We start from the raw sequence: 19,762 nt of genomic DNA, 5'->3' as shown, positions 1-19,762 counted from the left end.
TAAGATTCCCCTTATATATCTAGAATAGGCAAATTCATAGAGACAGATAGTAGAATAGAGGTTTCCAGTAGCTGGGGCATTGTGGGGAATGTTTTTACTTAATGAATACTTCTGTTGGGGATTGATAAAAATATTCCAGAAATAGATACGAGTGATGGTTGCACAACATTGTGAATGTACTTAATGCCACTGAATTGTACACTATAAAATGGCTAAAATGGTAAATTTTATATTATTTATATTTTAACTATAATTTTTTTTAAAACTTCATTATACATAATTTAGCTACAGTTCATCAATTTTACAAATAAAGATGGAAGGATATATGAAGACATGAGAAAAATGCTAAATTGTAATGTCATTATGTTATTTTGAATAGAAATAAAGCTCAAATAAAAGATTTTTATTTTAGCTAAAGGATATTTATTAAAAGAAGATAAATTTTATGTTACATGTCTTTTCAAACCAACAAATGGCAAAACATTTAGGTGGCCCATCCCTAAAATTGGTAACAATTCATATTTTATTAAAAATTTTTCTTTCCTATTTATGTATTACTTATTATTATAAAGAGTAGTTATATTGATTAATATTTTTTTTAAAGATTTTATTTATTTATTTATTTGAGAGAGAGAGAAACAGCATGAGAGGGGAGAGGGTCGGAGGGAGAAGGAGGCTCCCCGCTGAGCCAGGAGCCCGATGTGGGACTCGATCCCAGGACCCTGGGATCATAACCTGAGCCGAAGGCAGTCGCTTAACCAACTGAGCCACCCAGGCGCCCTGATTAATAATTTTTAAAACCTTCAAAGTTACACAGGAAAAACTTTTCTGAGTGATTCATGTAAGGGAGTTTTGGTGTACTGTGTCTATGCTACAGCATTTTGAATAATCCTAGTTTCTTGTAAAATTTTTTAGATTTTCATGAAATCTGTTTTTCTTTAGCTTAACAGGGCCAATTCTCTGTTAAACCAGACTCAGCAACCTTACAGATACCTCATTGAATCAGTGCGTCAGAGAGATTCTAAGATTGATTCACTGAAGGACTGTATTACACAACTTGAGAAAGATGTCAGGTAAATCATCTATAAATCTTTTATTTGAATAATAAAGGCAATGCTATCCATGAATTAAGTCTGTACATTGTGAAGAAAAAATGTAAATAGTGAACGTGGTCTTAAATGTAATTTATCTTAGAAAAACTGGGTCACATCATATTAGGTATCCACATTCCACCTTATGATCAGAAGTCTTAGCCTGGAAATAACAATGCTACGCTTATTAACAAAGCTCTCCACCAACCCTAGGATATAAGCAGCTATTCTTTCCTTGTTTCTCTAGAATTCTTTAATAGGTTGGGGCTTGACCAAAGGGAGAAGGGAGAAGAAGAATATAACCAGATGCCATTTGTGGAGTCAAAATGACTTTTTTTTTTTTTTAAGTAGGTTCCATGCCCATTGTGGAGCCCATCACGGCGGGGCTCAGACTCATGACCCTGAGATCAAGACCTGAGCTGAGTTTAAGAGTCGGTCACTTAACCGACTGAGCCACCCAGGCAGCCCAAAAATGACTTTTTTTTTTAAGATTTATTTATTTAGAGAGAGAAAGAGCGTTGGGTAGGGGGAGGTGCAGAGGGAAGATACATCAGGATCATTTAGGGAACTTTGTAGGAAGTATCAGAGACATTTATTTTTTTTTTTTTTAAGATTTATTTATTTTAGAGAACAAGCAGGTGGGAGGAGCAGAGAGAGAGGGAAAGAGAGTCTCAAGCAGACTCTGCATTGAACGGGGATCCCGAGATCACGACCTGAGCCAAAACCAAGAGTTGGACACTTGACCAGCTAGGCCACCCAGGCACCTCCCCCCCAAAAATGACTTTTTAAACAGACAAAATACACACATTTGCTTAGATTCTGTTGACCTTGCCAAGCAATTTTTTAGGCTTTTCTTCCCCTGACTCTACATGAAGTAACCGATGAATTACCTAAATGTAAATAAATCCCTTTCACTTCCTTAAATTGAAATTGTTTTCTTACATGACACCTTACGTAACCAAAAGACTTGCTCCATTTAATAATCATTGAAATTCTTTACCTGTTCATCTGTGTAATCATTTTAGTCTTTTTAAGTTGAAGTAAAAGAATGATGTTATACAGAAAGATGTTTTAACTCATGGATGGTTGATTAGTTGGCTTAGTTATTATTGGATTTTAAGATTGTTAGAATAATTTAGATAAATTATTAACCAATTCATAATGTAGAAGCAGAGAATTAGATGGGAATAGAAACTGTTAAATTAGGGAATTGGAAAACAAAAGGAGAATATAATTATTAAATTCAGATTTCCTAAGGTATATAACCAAAAGTATGAAACTAGTGGGAATTAACTCTAAAGTATAGGTGGGTGTTCTTTTTGATGAATCAGAATAATTACCTTCTCTTATTTCAACCCCACCAAAAAATTGGTTCAGGATGATATGATAAAATAATTTTAAATCACACTTATACTTTAAAATGTCAATATAAATAATTTAGTTCTGGATTAATTTTAAAGGTAAAAATTATATTTAGAATATATATAACCTACATTAATTAAACTTATTAAATAATAAATAAACCAAATTAAGAAGTTACTAATTAAAGTAAGTTGGTGAATCAATTAAGCCATTCTTCTGTAAATAGCTGTTGGCAATATAAATTATGTTTTATCACTCACTGGGCACTTGATTATCTTAAGGAAATTGAGGGAAGAACCCTAAATATAAATTTTTCTTCCTATATTATATATTTCTTCCTATATTATATTTGCAATTTTGTATAGAATCTCCTTTTACCTTTTTAATCTTGGAGCAGGAACATAAAAGGCCTGTGGAAAAATTACCTTTCACAGTTACCTTCAAATAAATTTATTTGAGTATTTATTTTACTAAGCATTAATAGCTGAAAAGATTTAATATAGAGAAAAATAATAGCTGTAGGAGGAAACTATTAAGATGAACAAGTTCAGCCCTAAAGAAATTAAGCACTTTGTTATCTAAGAACGTACAGCTTTGTGGTAGGGTCAAAATTTGAATCCAGATCTGTCTGCTTTCTAATTCTATACTCTTAAACATTGTGTTATACTGCCTCCCTATGTTCTATTCTGAATAAGGAATAATTTTTCATTAACTTTAATATAATTAAGGAAGAGAAGTAAAAAAAAAATGTAGAAGAGTGGTTAAAAGTGGAGCTTTAATGAATTGATAATTGTTGAAGCTAGGTGATAGTTACTTAGGGTTTGTTATATTTTCTTTCTTCTTTTGAAATAATCCAAATAAAGTTGTTTTTATTTTTTTTTTTTAGAACTTTTTTTTTATTCTTATGTTAAACCCCATACATTAACATCATTAGTTTTAGATGAAGTGTTCCATGATTCATTGTTTGTGCATAACACCCAGTGCTCCATGCAGAATGTGCCCTCCTCAATACCCACCACCAGAAAATAAAGTTGTTTTTTAAAAACAGATTTTAAAAGGGAGTACAGGCTCTGTAGGTAGGTTGCATGGGTTTAAATCTAGCTCAGTACTTAGTTTTGAATTGGAGCCGGTCAGTTAAACTCTCTAAACCTCCATTGTCCAATAGAACTTTCTGTAATGGTAAAAATACTCTATATCTGCACTGTCCACTATGGTAGCCACTACCCATATGAGGAACTACATTTTTTATTTTAATTAATTTTAATTGCCACCTGTGGCCAGTTAATGGCTATGTTATTGGACTGTACAGCCAGTTTTCTTATCTGTGAAATGAGAGTAGTACTCTAGTACTAGCAGCACCTAATTCATATAGTTATTCTGGGGATTAAAGGATATAATCTTTGTAATATATATACCACTGTTCCTACACATTATGAATGCTGGGTAAATTTTTGCTATTATTAGCATATCTTACATGAAACAAATTTTTATGTTGAAAATTATCTTAAAAATGAGAAATAACATATCTCAAAATATTTTGAATTTTGACAAGAATTAGGACTCCCTTAATAACAGCAACATCATCATAATACTATGTCAATTGTGAAATTAACTATAAAAAATATTTTTGTGCTAAAATCTGAATCCTTTAAAGCTATGTTTCATGAATTTACTGTATAAATATTGTAATAGATTTCTGAACTAGTATTTCACAGGATATGAAACCTTGTTCTTAATTGAAACAACTACCTTCTAACATGAAAAATTAAGGTGCTTTCAGTAGTTTAATTATGGCCTTTGAGATGCTGTTGAATGTACCCTCATGACATGAATGAAATACCATAAAAAACAGCCCAGTCGACAAGTCAGATCCAGCAGTTTGTCTACCATCACTCTTACTTGGAGCCAATGACATTTCAAATGTAGAGGAATTATCCTGGGCTTTGAATACACATCAGCCCGGTTTCTTTTGTCATGGTAGATGTGCCTGTAAAATACAGTTACTGGTGTGAATACCAAGGGTTAGATGTGAAAATTAAATGAAATAACATATATAAAGCTTCTGGCACATGGGAGCAACTCAGTAAATATTACTTCCCTTCCTTTTGTTCTTCATTAATTTGAAATTTAAACATCAAATGTCCCATTCAAAACAATTAACAAGTGAGTGTACCTTAAAAAGGCCTATTCTTTTTGCTAGGTGTTGATTTTAATTGAAAGGAATACTTACATGAATTGATTACTTTTTAAATTGAAGTATGGTTGACATGCCATATTATATTAATTTCAGGTGTGCAGCATAGGGTTTAAACATTTATATATGTTACGAAATGCTCACCATGGTGTGGTTACCATCTGTCACCATACAAACTTATTACAATATTATTGACTGTATTCCCCATGCTGTACTTTTCATCCCCATGACTTATTTATTTTATAGCTGGAAGTTTGTACCGCTTAATCCCCTTCACCTATTTTGTCCAAACTCCTGCCCCCTCCCCTCTGGCACCCACCATTTCTCTGTATTTATGAGTCTTTCTGTTTTGTTTTGTTTGTTCATTTGTTTTGTTTTGTAGATTCCACGTGAAAGTGAAATCCTGCAGTATTTGTCCTTCTCTATCTTACTTATTTCATTTAGTATAATACCTCTAGGTCCATCCATGTTATTTATAGCAGACTAATATCCTCGTGTGTGTGTGTGTGTGTGTGTGTGTGTGTGTGTGTGTGTGTGTACACACTACATCTTTTTAGTTTGATGTAGTTCCAATTACTTATGTCTGTTTTAGCTGCCCTTACCTGAGGAGACAGATCTAAAAAAAGTAATTGCTAAGACCAATGTCCAAGAGTTTATTGCCTATAAGTTTTCTTTTAGGAGTTTTATGGTTTCAGTTAAATGATTACTTTTTTAAATATGTCTCTAGCTTATACAATGAAAGCTCTTAAGGAACTGAATAATTTTTATCATTTTCTTAGAAAATGAAAGAATACCACTATACCAACCCCCACTTGAAAATTTAGCTATTTATATTCAATGTCTAGAAAGGTTAAATATGTACAAAATGAAATCATTATAAACACATTAAAGCTAGCATTTGAGATATCACTATTAACTACTTTAAATTCCCCTATCATTAAAGTAATAATCCATTCTAAAAGTAGTACTGTTAAACTCTCCTCTACCAAGCCACAAGAGACAGTCTGAGTTACGTGGTTTGATCTATGGCCCAGAACTGAAGGAAGCACAGAAAGAGAATAATTAGCATAAATTTCCTTTCCCCATTGTCAGTTCTTAGTTTATTCTTAACTAGTAGTTTAAGAAGAAAAGACTACTTAGCCTTGTAAGGCCAAGCCAGGGCATATTGATCCAGGAAGTTAAAGAACAGTGTATCAGGAATATGTTTTCATACAGCAGGTGACACAGAGCTATAAACATGAATTTCTGAGTAATAATTAACAGTGAATTGAACAGTTATGGGGGTAATATACCATTCACGGTAGATATGCTTATAAGGAGATTTGTTTTGTAGTTGCTTTATGAGTCACGCATGGAGGCTTTGTATTTTTAAAGGTAAATTTCCACTGTTATGAAATGTGTCTTATGGAGACTAAACTTCAGTTGAGTAATTACATACATACTGGAAGAACACAGGGTATAATAATCATCATACGCAGTTTTAGAGACCCATCTGTTGAAGATAGTCTCCCTTGTGGTTTAAGAGTATATATCAGAGAAGGCTGAGACTTTGAAAATTTATACCCAAGCATTGTCTGAGGAGTCTGTACTGTTTGTGATACACGCACGTCTTGCAGGTAGAACAGAGTTGCTCTCTGAACCAGTTTATCCACTCACCTTTTATTCTATATGATACTGTTATTATTGCTACTTGAAAGTGGAATACTTCCTTCATTCTGGAAAAAATTAAGCACCTACATATAAAACATCTCCAATGAATTATCCAGTCAAAATCCTTTATTACATCAACATTCCATTCCTATTGCATACATTTTATTTAAGGGCCTGTTGGTATTTGAGAGTATGTGTGTGTGTATATGTGTACTTCCTGTGGGTGTATGTTTACATAGTGTGTGTGTGTAACATGTATATGAACATTAACATGTATACATGCATGTGAACATTAACACATTTCTGTTCCTCGGAAAATCCTATTCCTGTGTTAGTGGATGTTTATTTTAATTTTAAAAAATATTTCATCTTCAAGGTGATTCTAGCTAAAGAAAGATTCGAATTTTACAGTTACAGAAACATCTGATCTTTACCATGCTTTGGAGAACTCTGGCAGAATCTGACACTCAAGTTACCTTTTTGTCATTTAGTTCTTTTCAACTCCAAGGCTCATTAGGATCTCTGATGCCTAATTCTGAAAGTCAGTCTGTTTTGCTGCTGAGCTGCTAACCTGTATGGCATTTAATTACTGTTTCTCAGGGATACCTGTTTTTCATCTAAATTAGTAATACCATATGGCATTTATGTTGTGTTTTATATGTTCAATTCTTTATTTGATCATTCATTAGGTAATTCATATATCCCTTTGACATGCATGAGTATTGTTTTCCACTTTTACAGATGTGAAAACTGTGGCTTAGTAGGGTGGTGTGTGTTGTGCTCTATACCACACACTTGAGTCAATGTCACAGTTGGAAACAGAAGTCAGAATTGCATCTTGTTTTTCTCTCAGAGGACAAACTATGGTGCTTCCTTGGGGAAGTTCAGTTACTAGGAAAAAGGAGAATGTGAGTTTTTTCCTCTTAAGTGCTTGGAATTACCTGTTCTTTCAGAATACCTACTACTATACCTTGAATATTAAAAAAACTTCTGCCTGATGTTTTTACAATTGGTGGCTTTCCATTTTCTTAAAGGATAATTGAAAACATCCTACCTATTCAGCAAAACAGTCCTCACTAATTTTACCTTCACAGATTTTGTTTTGATATTTATGGAATTATGTTGTTTTAATTCATTGTTGCCTTTCTTAATTCTTGTTGTGGTGCTGAGTAGATTCATTCCAGTGGCTTTCAAAGAGTATCTCATTTAATGGTTCTAATTAATTTTATATGTTGAATAATAAAACTCCAGACAATACAAAACAGGCCTCAAATATTTATCTCTTAAAACCTTAATATGTTCTTCTATTTAGGCTTCTCACCCTTTCCTATCAGAAAATAGGTCCTGTCAAAGGGAAATTCACAATGCAGACTTAGAAATTAAAGACTGAACTAAGAATTTGGAGGCAAAAATTGTTTGCCCAAGTTTATCACAGACTGAATATCTGATTCATTTATCTAACTTAATTATATACCTGGTAATTTAGGACGTGGTAAATTATAAAATGCTACTTCTACTTTTAAGGATAAATGTTTTAATTTGACTTCTAGTGTCTTGAGTTTTAATATTTTGCCCAAACATACTTTTTATCTTTTATATAAATCCCACTTCATCTTTTTTACATTTCAGGAGTAAATAGTCATCTTTAAAACACTAATTTTTATGCCCCTACTAGGCAGGAAAGGATTCTCAGAACACATCTCATTTGCACTGTCAAATGATTATTAAAAGAAAAAGTCTTCTTAGAAAATAGCTGTTGATTATGGGGTGCCTGGGTGGCTCAGTTGTTAAGCGTCTGCCTTCGGCTCGGGTCATGATCCCGGGGTCCTGGGATCGAGCCCCGCATTGGGCTCCCTGCTCCGCGGGAAGCCTGCTTCTCCTTCTCCCACTCCCCCTTCTTGTGTTCCCTCTCACTGTGTCTCTCTCTGTCAAATAAATAAATTTAAAAAAAAAATTTTTTTTTTAAAGAAAATAGCTGTTGATTAAATCAAACATTACAGTGGCTGGTCTGATATCTTTATGGACTATAAATTTAATTTCTCTTTAATTCAAAGAGATTTGTCAGATTTGTCTTTTGCTATATACTATTTATTAAATTTACACCAATATGATGACTTTTTAGAACTTGATTTTTTTTTTCCAGCAATTTAAATAAAGAAAAGTCAGCTTTACTACAGATGAAGAATCAAATGGCATTGGATTTAGAACAACTTCTAAATCATCGTGAGGTACTTTTTCCATTTTGTCATAATTTTTACTTTAAGCTTTTTCAAAGTCCATGTTGCATTAAGATTACTGGATCCCAGTTGTCCATGTGTATTAATGACTTTTCATATTTGCATCTGACTGTGACCTGGTCCTTTATATTGAATGTGTGATACCATTATTCTTTATGAATTAATTCATACTTTATTCTTTGGGTTAATTCTTATTCCTGGAATGCCCCTTCTTGTTGACGCCTTATTGCCTTGTTCAGTCTCTGTCATTGAATTTCCACATTATTTAATAATGATTTGTTTTACCTCTTTATCTCACTGGACAGTAAATTTCTCTAGTGTATCTCTGTCTTATTCATCATTGTATTGCCCGTATACTTCGTGTATGCCTAGAGTCCATAAAGTATTTTTTGTTATTGTTCCTCTCAAAAATCTTTCAGAGCTAATATAAAATTCCTCATTTTATAAAAGGAGAAATGAGTTTCAAGTGGCTTGTGTAAAGGCGGTTAGTAACTAAGAGATAACCCCATTTTTCTTATTTTTTGAGTCAGACTTACTGAAATACATTATACGTACAGTAAAATTCATGCCCTGTTCAGCAAACATTTCTGATTTTTGACCTACATACCCAGTTTGTAACCATCACCACAGTCAATACATAAAATAGTTTCATCACTTCAGAAAATTCCTTCATGCCCCTTTTATATTGACCCTTTTCCTCAACTCCAGGCCTAGCAACCATTGATCTGTTTTCTATCCCTATAGTTTTGTCTTTTCCAACAAAACATATTACATTTTCCCAGAATGTTGTATAAATGAAATTACCAGTCTTTCAGACCAATTTTTTTCACTTACCATAAAAAAGATTCACCCATGTTGTTGCAAATATTAGTCATTTATTCCATTTTGTTGCTGAGGAATATTCTATTGTATGTACCAGAGTTTGTTAATCCATTCACCAGTTGATGGACATTTGAGTTGTTTCCATTTGGGGGTCTCTATAAGTAATAAAGCTGCTAGAAATGATTTGTATACATGTTTTGGTGTAAATGTAAGTTTCCTTTTCTCTTGGTAAATACTCCAGGAGCAGAATTTCTGGGTCCTATGGAGAGTGTATGTTTAACTTTATAAGAAACTGCCAAACTCTTTTCCAAAGTGACTGTATCTTTTGCATTCCCATCAGCAATGAATGAGTGTTGCAGTTGCTCTGCATCCTCACCAACAGTTGGTATTGTGAAGCCTAGTTTTTTAATCCAGTGCATTTTTCCACTGAACTATCAGTGCCTTGTCTTGGCCATGTTTTTACCATTTTGTTATCCTAACAGAGAAAGAAATGCAGAGAAAAAACAGATCATTGGTTCATGAGTATTCTGAAGACATTGTTTCCTAGTCTGGGAAAGATATATCAGGTATTTGGGAAGAAATTATTGGAAGGATATTATTGAGAGAGATGAATTGGGGAATATTACTGGAAGCAGTTCAAAGGTGCATATCCTAGAAATGGTGTCAAGGGAATTGCAGGATTGTCTCTGTCTTAGAAATGGCCTTTGAAGTAGGTTCTCTTAAAGGTGTATTTTATATGACAGGTGAAAGGGATAAGAAGGTGTCCCTGGACTAGATTTCAGAGATGACTTTTGCGTAGATAACTAGATCTAACAACAGGTTATATAGACTTGGAAGAGCTTCTCTGAAGATATTTATTCTTTTTCTCTGACTTCCAGGCCTTATCTGCTCCCTCTTGTGTCCTAAGATTCTGTCCTCAAATAATTGTTTCTTCACTGTGGAAGCCTGATTCATTCACTATGTGGATTTTCACAAATGTTTTAAAAATTGAATATTTAAGAAAGAGTAACGACAGGGGTGCCTGGGTGGCTCAGTCAGCTAAGCATCTGACTCGATTTCTGCTCAGGTCATGATCTCAGGGTCATGAGATCGAGCCCTGCCTTGGGCTCCATGCTAGTCATGGAGCCTGCTTAAGATTTTCTCTCTCCCTCTGCCTCCCCTCGCCCCCCGCCCGCCACTTGCGGGCATAGTCACGCATACTCTCTCAAAAAAAAGAAAGGGAGGGAGGGAGGGAGGAAGAAATAGTAATTGCAGATGTCCATTCAGGCATACCAACTTTTTTTTCACAAAGCTGCATAACGAGTATTTTTTTGGAAGGGCAATTCTCATTTGTTTTTAGAAGATTATGCTAGACTCTGAAAAATATATGAGCAACTTTATATATTTTGTACATCATGATTGGAATCACATTATTCATGAGTCCAAATAAAAACTAAAAGTTCTACTTAGTGGGTTGAGAATTATGTGAGTTTAGAAGGAAATATGTTTAAACATAGAAATTAAGTACTAGCAAGATGAAACTACAATGCGGCATCAATGAAATTTGCATGGATGCATATCTAATTATCAGGTAATTTTCATGCATTTGATAGTATCTTTATTTTGACAATTATATTTTAATAATCCAACATTGTGATTTTTCTTAATGCCATCAAAAGAAAAGGAGCTTTTTTCTTTTCAAAGCAAAATAAAAAAGTTTAATAAAACAAACGTGATACAAATTTTTCGTCTTTTTCCAAGAAACAGTTTAATTCCAACTTGTATAGAGCGTGCAGATACAGAAGCAAGTGTGAACTGCTTATATGGAAAGAGAATGGTAGGTGACCCAGGGCAGTGCTTGACTATTCACTTAAATATTTACCTGATGAAACAGAGAGTCGGGGTGCCTGAGTGAGCTCAGTCCGTTAAGCATCTGACTTTGGGCTCAGGTCATGATCTCAGGGTTCTGGGATTGAGCCCTGCTTTGGGCTGTGCGCTCAGCAGGGAGTCTGCTTCTTCCTCTCCCTCTGCCCCTCCCCCTTCTCGTGCTCCCTCTCTCTCTCTCTCAAATAAATAAAATCTTTAAAAAAAAAAGAAGAAGAAAGAAACAGTCTGCAGGATTGATATATTCATTTTATGGCTCTGAGAGTCAAGTGCTTAAAATAGCCAATAAATAACAGTTGGATAAGAATACCTCTGATAAATATAATTTTTTGAAAGTGAAAATCAGGGTTGAGACTAAGGTGAGGCCAGCAAGGCCCTAGGGCACAAGATGTAGGAGAGGCCCATTCCCAGAGTCATGCACAGTGCACGTGAGAGCTTGCCCCACACTAGGCAGGACCCTGGGAAAATTGTCTAATATGAGTCACTGCTTTAATCAGCTAAATTTTCTGAGTTTAAACTCACATGTGATCAAATGCACATTTTAAATTTTTCATTGTCTTTTTTGCACTGGACACCTCTGGCTCTAACTTTTTAAGCAGTGTCATTTAGTTCCAATAAGACTTTAGATGGTCATGTAATATAAAATGAGATCATCCACTCATTTACAGTTATCAAGTATGTGTTAGATGAAAAAAGAAAACAGATGAGATAATTCTAGGTTGACAATTCTAGGACATTGGGGCATGGCCATAAAGGGTTTTATTTTCTATATTAGTGTTAGATCAAAATGATTCACTTTAAAAGTAGCTCAGTTAAATATCACAGAATTAAATCTCATTGTCCCCACTTTTACAGATGAAACTGAGGCTGATAAGAGTTAAGGAACTGAACCATGATTACCTACTTACTGTCAAAACTAAAAGCAAATACTTTTTCTTTCCCGAAATAAAAGTTTATGATCTTTTTCCTTAGTCCCATTTAGACAAAAATCTCATGATGAATTTTGCTTGCATTAGTTCCAGGAAAGTTTTTGCCTCTGTAGATGAAGTTATATTCTTTCTTTTTGTCAGAAAGTGAAAACTGTGTAATTTAATGTGTTTCCTTTTTGTCTTAGGTGCCAAAAAACTCAGAGCTGAATATCTTATCCAGGTGTTATAATCTCTTTTTTTCCTGTTTCACTTTCGATGCCTCCGAATAACTTTTTCAGTTTCCTTTAAACGGGTTGTGATCTTTTTTACCCTTAAATGTTTTCACTTATGCTAACACATCTTAGGTATAAAAATATAAAATAATATAAATCTTAAATAATGAGGAAAAAAGAGGTAAAGGCAAAGAGCAACTGATAGCATCTCACTCTTGGAGAAGAGTAGCAGGGCTTCAAGTTCAACGTTCAGTTGAGTATAAGAAATGTAATTCCTTAGAATGTTAGAATGAGCAGGGAGCCCGATGTGAGGCTCGATCCCAGGACCCTGGGATCCTGACCTGAGCCGAAGGCAGACACTTAATGACTGAGCCACCCAGGCGCCCCTAGAATGTCTTCTTTCTTGTTGAGTGTACTTCTCAGGAATTGTCTTAAGTGGCTTTCATTTTTCATCCATTTTTATCCACTCATCTTTGCTTTTTGAAATAAGATTTGCTGACTTGGAAATTCTCATTCTGCTTTTCTGAGTATATATTTCATCATGTGCCCTCAGAATATAAGTTTTCAAGGGTAGGAAAAGCATCTTTAATCAGCCAAATGTCTACTAGAAAACTGTGCATAGTTTTAAGAAGCTGATGTAAAACCCCTTTGTGATTTCTTCTGTAACTGTATTAAGGGTAGTGGTTAGAGCCCCGATTAGGAAGCTATTCCAGTATTTCAGTGAATTATGATGGTGTCTTGAACCAGACTGGTGATGATGGTGTCCAACAAGAATGGACTAATTTGAAAGCTATTTAGAAAGCAGAATCATGGGGCGCATGGGTGGCTCAGTCATTAAGCGTCTGCCTTCATGAAGCTCAGGTCATGATCTCAGGGTCCTAGGATCACACCCCACATCAGGCTCTCTGCTCAGCGGGGAGCCTGCTTCTCCCTCTGCCTCTGTGCTCCCTCACTCTCTCTAATAAATAAATAAATCCAAAAAAAAAGAAAAGAAAGAAAGCAGAATCATAGGGTTTGGTGACGGGATCCAGGAAATGTTGAAGAGAGGAGGTATGAGAATTGATGCCCAAGGTTTTGGCTTTTGTCCTGGGTTTATGGTGGTGCCACAAAATACATGGGGGAAATAGATTTGGAGAAGAAAAGCTCAAGGAAATACCTAAGTGGGTATGTCCAGTAAAGATGGTGCTTTATATGGAAGGGATTAAATGAACTGGTAAATGAACTGCATAGAATGAGAGCAGAAAAAGGCCTAGGCCAGAATCTTGAAGAGCACCAACATTTAACGGATGGGCAGAGGAAAAAGAGTTTACACAAATTAGAAGGTGGGGTAACCAGAGAAATGACAGGAACATCAGAAAGAGAGTAGAATCTGACCAGTGACAATGGGCTGTCAAGCGGCCAAATCAAACAAAGATGAAAAGAAAGCATCAATTGAATTTAACAAGATGGTACATCAGTTTCAGTGGAGCCAAAAAGCAGACTGCAGTGAATTGATGAATGAGCAGAAGTTGAAAAGTGGTCGTAGGAAAAATAGACAACCCTTTAGATATTTAAATCAGAGACTATAGGATGATTGGGGGGGGGCATGAGGTCGAGGACTTTTACCTCTCACAGCTAGAGAGTATCCAGTTTAAATGGTGATGGGAAGGAGCCAGGTAGAGAGAGACATTGTAGATACAAACAAGAGAATCAATTGAGCAAAGTGTTGGGGAAGAAGGAGATCCAGAGCACAAGTGATGGGATTTAACTTTAGACAGGAGGGGCACCTTTTCTATTTTGAAGATAGAAATAAAGATTATATAAAGATAAAAATGAGTTTGTAGGTTTGATGGTAAGAATTTAGGCAGTTCCCATCCAATGGCTGTGCTCTAATGGCAGGAGATTTGCTAGCGTCAGAATTTTTAGGAAAATAGAATTTTGAAATAGCTACACAGTAAATGAGCGATATGTATTATGGAAACACCAAATAATTGCCAAGTTGAAACACCATGTGTTTATAGTAGTACCATTCTGTGCAATTTTTCTCTCGTAGCATTCAGCATGGCAGGTATAAACATGGAGAAGATGGACAATGGGATTGGTCCAGAATTACATTCTACCTTCTAGTGTATATGCATATATACGTGTTCAGGTCTCTTGTTAGATTGTAAGGTAAGGTTGGAATTACCTTTATATTCTTTATGTCACCTACATTTTAAAATACTGTGGAAAAAGCCAAAGTCAGACAAGATGAGTTCCTATCACAGCTCTACCACTTGATAGCTGTGGATTCTTGTGACAGAATTTAACCCCTCTAAACTCCATTTCCTCATGTGTAAAGGTAATGTCTACCTTGCAGGACTATATGAGAATTAAATACTGTAGTAACATTCCTGGCATGTAACAGGCACGTAACTCAATGAATGTGGTTCCTTTTTCTATTTTCCTTCGGTGTCAAGAGTCAATCCAAATGTTACATATTCTTTGAAGTTCTCTCAAAGTTCGACAAAGAAAAATTTATCCCTTTTTTCTACTTCTTCCCAATAATTTTTAAAATATCTGTATTAATGTTCACGTCACTATATATTATAATTATGCATATGACTTGGCCAGTAAAGTGCCTCATTTTTCCTAATATATTAGCCTTAAGCACAGTATTTAGCACATAAGTACTCAGTTGAATGTTTGTTATGGTCCTTTACCTCTTCAATTGTAATTGCACTTGAAACTGTCAAATAGAATAGTCAAATAGAAAACTTTAGAAACTAACCTTTAATATAGCCTCATCCCCTTCCCTCAGATAGTAAAATACACTGACAACTGATATCATTTTAACGAAGAAGCTCTCCACACCCAAGAACAGTTTCAGAGAATTATCTAAAAGTGGCCACTAGGAAGTCATATCTGTAAAGTTTGTGTAAAATAAAGCTACTCCTAAAACCCTGGACATGGTACCTGTACCCACAAGCAACCTGTATGGGTATCAAGCCTCTCAAAAAATGATACATATTTGTATCAACATTTGTATCAAAATGTATCATATTTGTATCAAAATTTGTATCAAAAATGATACATATTTCTAAGACCTGAGATTCTTCTACTCTTTTACTTAGTCCTTTTACCAATAATGTCTTTCAGGGTGTACTGGCATTTCAGTTAGTATGTAACCAGAATTAACTAACCACTCCTTACTAAGGTTCCCAGAATATGGAAACCCCTATTCTTGCCTGAATGTTGGACTCCCATTGGCCCAGAATACTTGCCTCTTACTGCAATGTGTATCACTTAACAAAAAGAAAACAAACTTGCAGTTAGCCAGGTTTCCTAAAAGTGAAGTCACAGTATAATTATCATTCTTTGATGGTATGTTTCTGTTCCCAGATTCTAACTTGTATGTTCTTTGTGATTTCTCGGAAAGTTTCAGGGACATTTCAGCACCATAAGTGCCCCTTAGGCAATCCACTTCATAAAGGGTTCAAGCAAATTACATATTTCTATATGTGTGTCATTCCTTTTGGTTCATACTTAACTGTTTTGACATTTTCTTAAGAATACCTTCTACATGTTTTTCTTATATACCTATGTAGTTAAATTTTACATCGGCATGACTAAAAAAATACTGAGCGTATAAGTTAATTTTTCTTTAGATGAAGATGTAATTATTCCTCAGATTCATACGTTTCTCATCTTAGTGATGCTCTTCCAGTTAAAATTTGTTTTGATTTAGTGAGTTTAAGTGAATTCTTTTTTAAGATTTATTTACTTATTTGAGAGAGAGAGAGTGCCTGTTCGTGTGGGTTGGGGGGTGCAGAGGGCAGAGGGAGAAAAAAGACCTAGGAGACTCTGCACTGAGCATGAGCCCAACACAGGGCTCGATCTCATGACCCTAAGATCAGGGCCCTAAGATCACAACCCTGAAATCATCACCTGAGCCAAAACCAAGAGTTGGATGCTTAACCCACTGTGCCACCCAGGCGCCCCTTAAGTGAGTATTTTAAAGAAGGACAATTATTGTAGTGAAAACCTAAAACACATATAACAAGGGAAGTCATATTTTCTCTGTAAAGTTTTAGAATGCTTATTTTTTCCATATAAAGGTATGTGAATTCGGGTCCAAGGAAATTCAGGGAGTAAAATACTGCAAAAAATAACTCATTGCTAATGTCGAATTTACATATACTTTTTTTTTTAAGATTTTATTTATTTTTTGACAGAGAGACAGCGAGAGAGGGAACACAAGCAGGGGGAGTGGGAGAGGGAGAAGCAGACTTCCTGCGGGGCAGGGAGCCCAATGCGGGGCTCCATCCCAGGACCCGGGGATCATGACCTGAGCCGAAGGCAGACACTTAATGACTGAGCCACCCAGGTGCCCAAGTTTACATATACTTTTAAAGTATGCCAGAACCAGGGGCACCTGCGTGGCTCAGTGGGTTAAGCGTCTGCCTTTGGCTCAGGTCATGATCCCAGGGTCCTGGGATAGAGCCCCATGCTGGGCTTCCTGCTCAGCAGAGAGTCTCCTTCTCCCTTTCCCTCTGCCTCTCCCCACCCCCCGCCCCCCCACTTGTGCTCTCTCTCTTTCACTTTCTCTCTCTCAAGTAAGAAATAAAAGTATGCCAGAACCAAGCCTATTATATATCAGTAATAATATCTTGAGTTTTTATAGCTTCTTTCTTCCAAAATGTTTAAAACATTTTCAGATCAATTATGATAGACTAACATACTTACAAATCAGTTATAGATGCTTTCAACCAAGTATATCTAGGAACTAAGGAATCAAAGAAAGGAAAAGTTTTAAATTATTCCTCCATGCTTCTGCCTTCTAGAATTTTCAGTTAATAATAAGAATGTTTAATATTTATATGTGACTTTGGATTTTTTTTTTTGTTAAGATTTTATTTATTTATTTTGACTGAGACACAGCGAGAGAGGGAACACCAGCAGAGGGAGTGGGAGAGGGAGAAGCAGGCTCTCTGCTGAGCAGGGAGCCCGATGTGGGGCTCAATCCCAGGACCCTGGGATCATGACCTGAGCTGAAGGCAGACGTTTAATGACTGAGCCACCCAGGCGCCCCGTGATTTTGGAATTTTTTAATACCCTTTTTTTTAAGCCTCATAGAAACCTATGATGGTCTTATACCCATTTCACAGAAGGAGCAGCTAAATCTCAGTCCATCTCGTGGAATGTTAACTCTCCTTGATTTTGAATTGCATAAAAGACACATGAATTTCTCTTAGATTGTACTCTGTGGACCTCTATGTTTATGTGGACTTGTACAGAACTTAGTAGAACTAGGTTAAATTATTTTGAGTTTCATAAGTATTTTGGCTTCTTTAATCTTTTTCATCATCTTTAAAATTACAGATATCTTTGTTGTACCTTGCAAGTGAAACTCTTATGTGAAGCAATATAATATCTGATCATAAAAGTATTTTATCTGTGTATAATGCCCTTTTAACATTTTTCACATCTCTTAGGTATTGTATAGGCTTGTTATTATCTAGTTTTTCTGATATTGTATTTTAGAATGAAATATATTTTTTCCCACCGTATTTTATTTTATTTTATTTTTTTTTTTTTTAAAGATTTTATTTATTTATTCATGAGAGATAGAGGCAGAGGGAGAAGCAGGCTCCCCGCGGAGCAGGGAGCCCGATGCGGGACTCGATCCCAGGACCCTGGGATCATGACCTGAGCTGAAGGCAGACGCTTAACCGACTGAGCCACCCAGGCGTCCCTTCCCACCGTATTTTAGAAGTTTGGCATATTTTCTTTTAAATAGTAAGTACAGGGGCACCTGGGTGGCTCAGTCGATTAAGCATCTGCCTTCAGCTCAGATCATGATCCCAGGGTCCTGGATTTGAGCCCCACATCGGGCTTCCTCCTCAGTGGGGAGAGCCTGCTTCTCCCTCTGCCTGCCACTCCCCCTGCTTGTGCTCTCTCTCCCTCTCTCTGTCAAATAAATGAAAATCTTTAAAAAAAAAAAATAGTACATTTCTCTGACTTTTTTTTTTTAATCAGTGAGGAACAAGTAAAGACCTCTTGCTATCATTTCTATCCCTGTGTTTTTATGATTCTCTTAGAATTGTAGCAGTTTTTAAGAAGCCCAACGATTCTAGAACGTGAGGAGACACACAAAACTGCAAAGCTATAAAATAGGTCTCTGGAAATGTGTGGTGGCCAGGAGAGATTAACGATACGAGGTAATTATATCATAATCCTGTCAGGTACCATATTGGCAGTATTTTGATATAAACTTAAGTCACTGATCACATATTAGGGAGCTAACACTACGAGAAGGCTGGGAATACAACATGGAGAAAGTACAGGCACTGGAGTGAGCCGTATTCTGGAAACAGGTCCTCAAAGTAGAGCACAGTGTTTAGAGTCTGATGTCGATGATGGAAATCAGCTAGAATATGCATCAAAACCTGTCAGATTATACTGAGATAGTAAAGGCCAGAAACTAGACAGCAACTAGATGAATACTGTTACAGAGGGAGAGTGGGGCACCAAGAGAGCATGAGTACTGGAAGGCAGAGCAGTCAGAAGTCCCAAGATACACTATCCAGCAATCAGACGACGTAAAGGGTGTGTACAAGCCAATGAGAACAGAATCAAAGGGCCCACACTTCTGTTACGGCAACCATGGCAGTGATTTCAACTCAGGGGCCTACTTTATTGTGTTAATACTAGCTTCCTCTACCTGGATCACTGTTGAGCATGACCTTAGATTATATCCAAGTTCAGGAAAGAATGTACCAGGTGATTAGTTATGTCCCTTAGGCTATGACAGCACAGTTGTCTCTCATTCATGTATATACTTGAGCTCTCGCTAAGCTTTCAGTCATAGATAAGGTATGGTTCCAAAAATGTGAATGTCATCTTAAATGCTTTAGAATAAGGAGTAGCTAGATCTTATTCCGCTCTGCTCTGGCCAAGACTCCTTTCTTTGTTGTTCTAGGCCCAAAACTTTTCAATACTAGAAGGTATTCTGAGGAGAACAATCAGGATGGTGAAAGAATTCAAGAATTCTTTTTAGTCATAATAGGTACAAATGAACTGGGGGTGTTTACAGAAGAAATGATTTCGAGAAATCTAAGAAATTCAAAGTAAGCATGTGAAAGAGGCAGTAATAGACTTGTTATACGTATCTCCAAAGGCTGGAATTAAAACCTAAGAGTAGAAATTATAAGGAACTCGTTTTATTTGTTTTGTTTTGCTTTTTTTGTTGTTGTTATTGCTGTTGTTTTGTTTTGTTTTGTTTTGTATAGAGGCCGGGTTAAATAACTTGAAGATCCCTTCCAAACCTGAACTTGTATGTGTGTATCAAAGCCTTTGATAGAAGATAGATGCACTATTTTATAAATAATGACAGCTTTGAACGCAGAAAGACCTACATTTGAAAACTGGTTTCACTTATTAG

General features: G+C 35.8%; 1 protein-coding gene across 1 annotated transcript in view; it reads left to right on the top strand.

Moving 5' to 3' along the window:
• PIBF1 (progesterone immunomodulatory binding factor 1) overlaps positions 1 to 19,762 on the top strand; it is a 208,844-nt gene that overhangs the window by 172,753 nt on the left and 16,329 nt on the right. The window contains exons 15-16 of the mRNA XM_021697895.1: positions 943 to 1,073; positions 8,441 to 8,525. Of these exons, the coding sequence (XP_021553570.1) occupies positions 943 to 1,073; positions 8,441 to 8,525 (216 nt within the window). The remainder of the gene's footprint in view (positions 1 to 942; positions 1,074 to 8,440; positions 8,526 to 19,762) is intronic.

This window comes from Neomonachus schauinslandi, chromosome 3 (genome assembly GCF_002201575.2).
Source record: "Neomonachus schauinslandi chromosome 3, ASM220157v2, whole genome shotgun sequence".
NCBI classification, from domain to species: Eukaryota; Metazoa; Chordata; class Mammalia; order Carnivora; family Phocidae; genus Neomonachus; species Neomonachus schauinslandi.
This window is presented reverse-complemented; position numbering and strand designations above follow the sequence as displayed.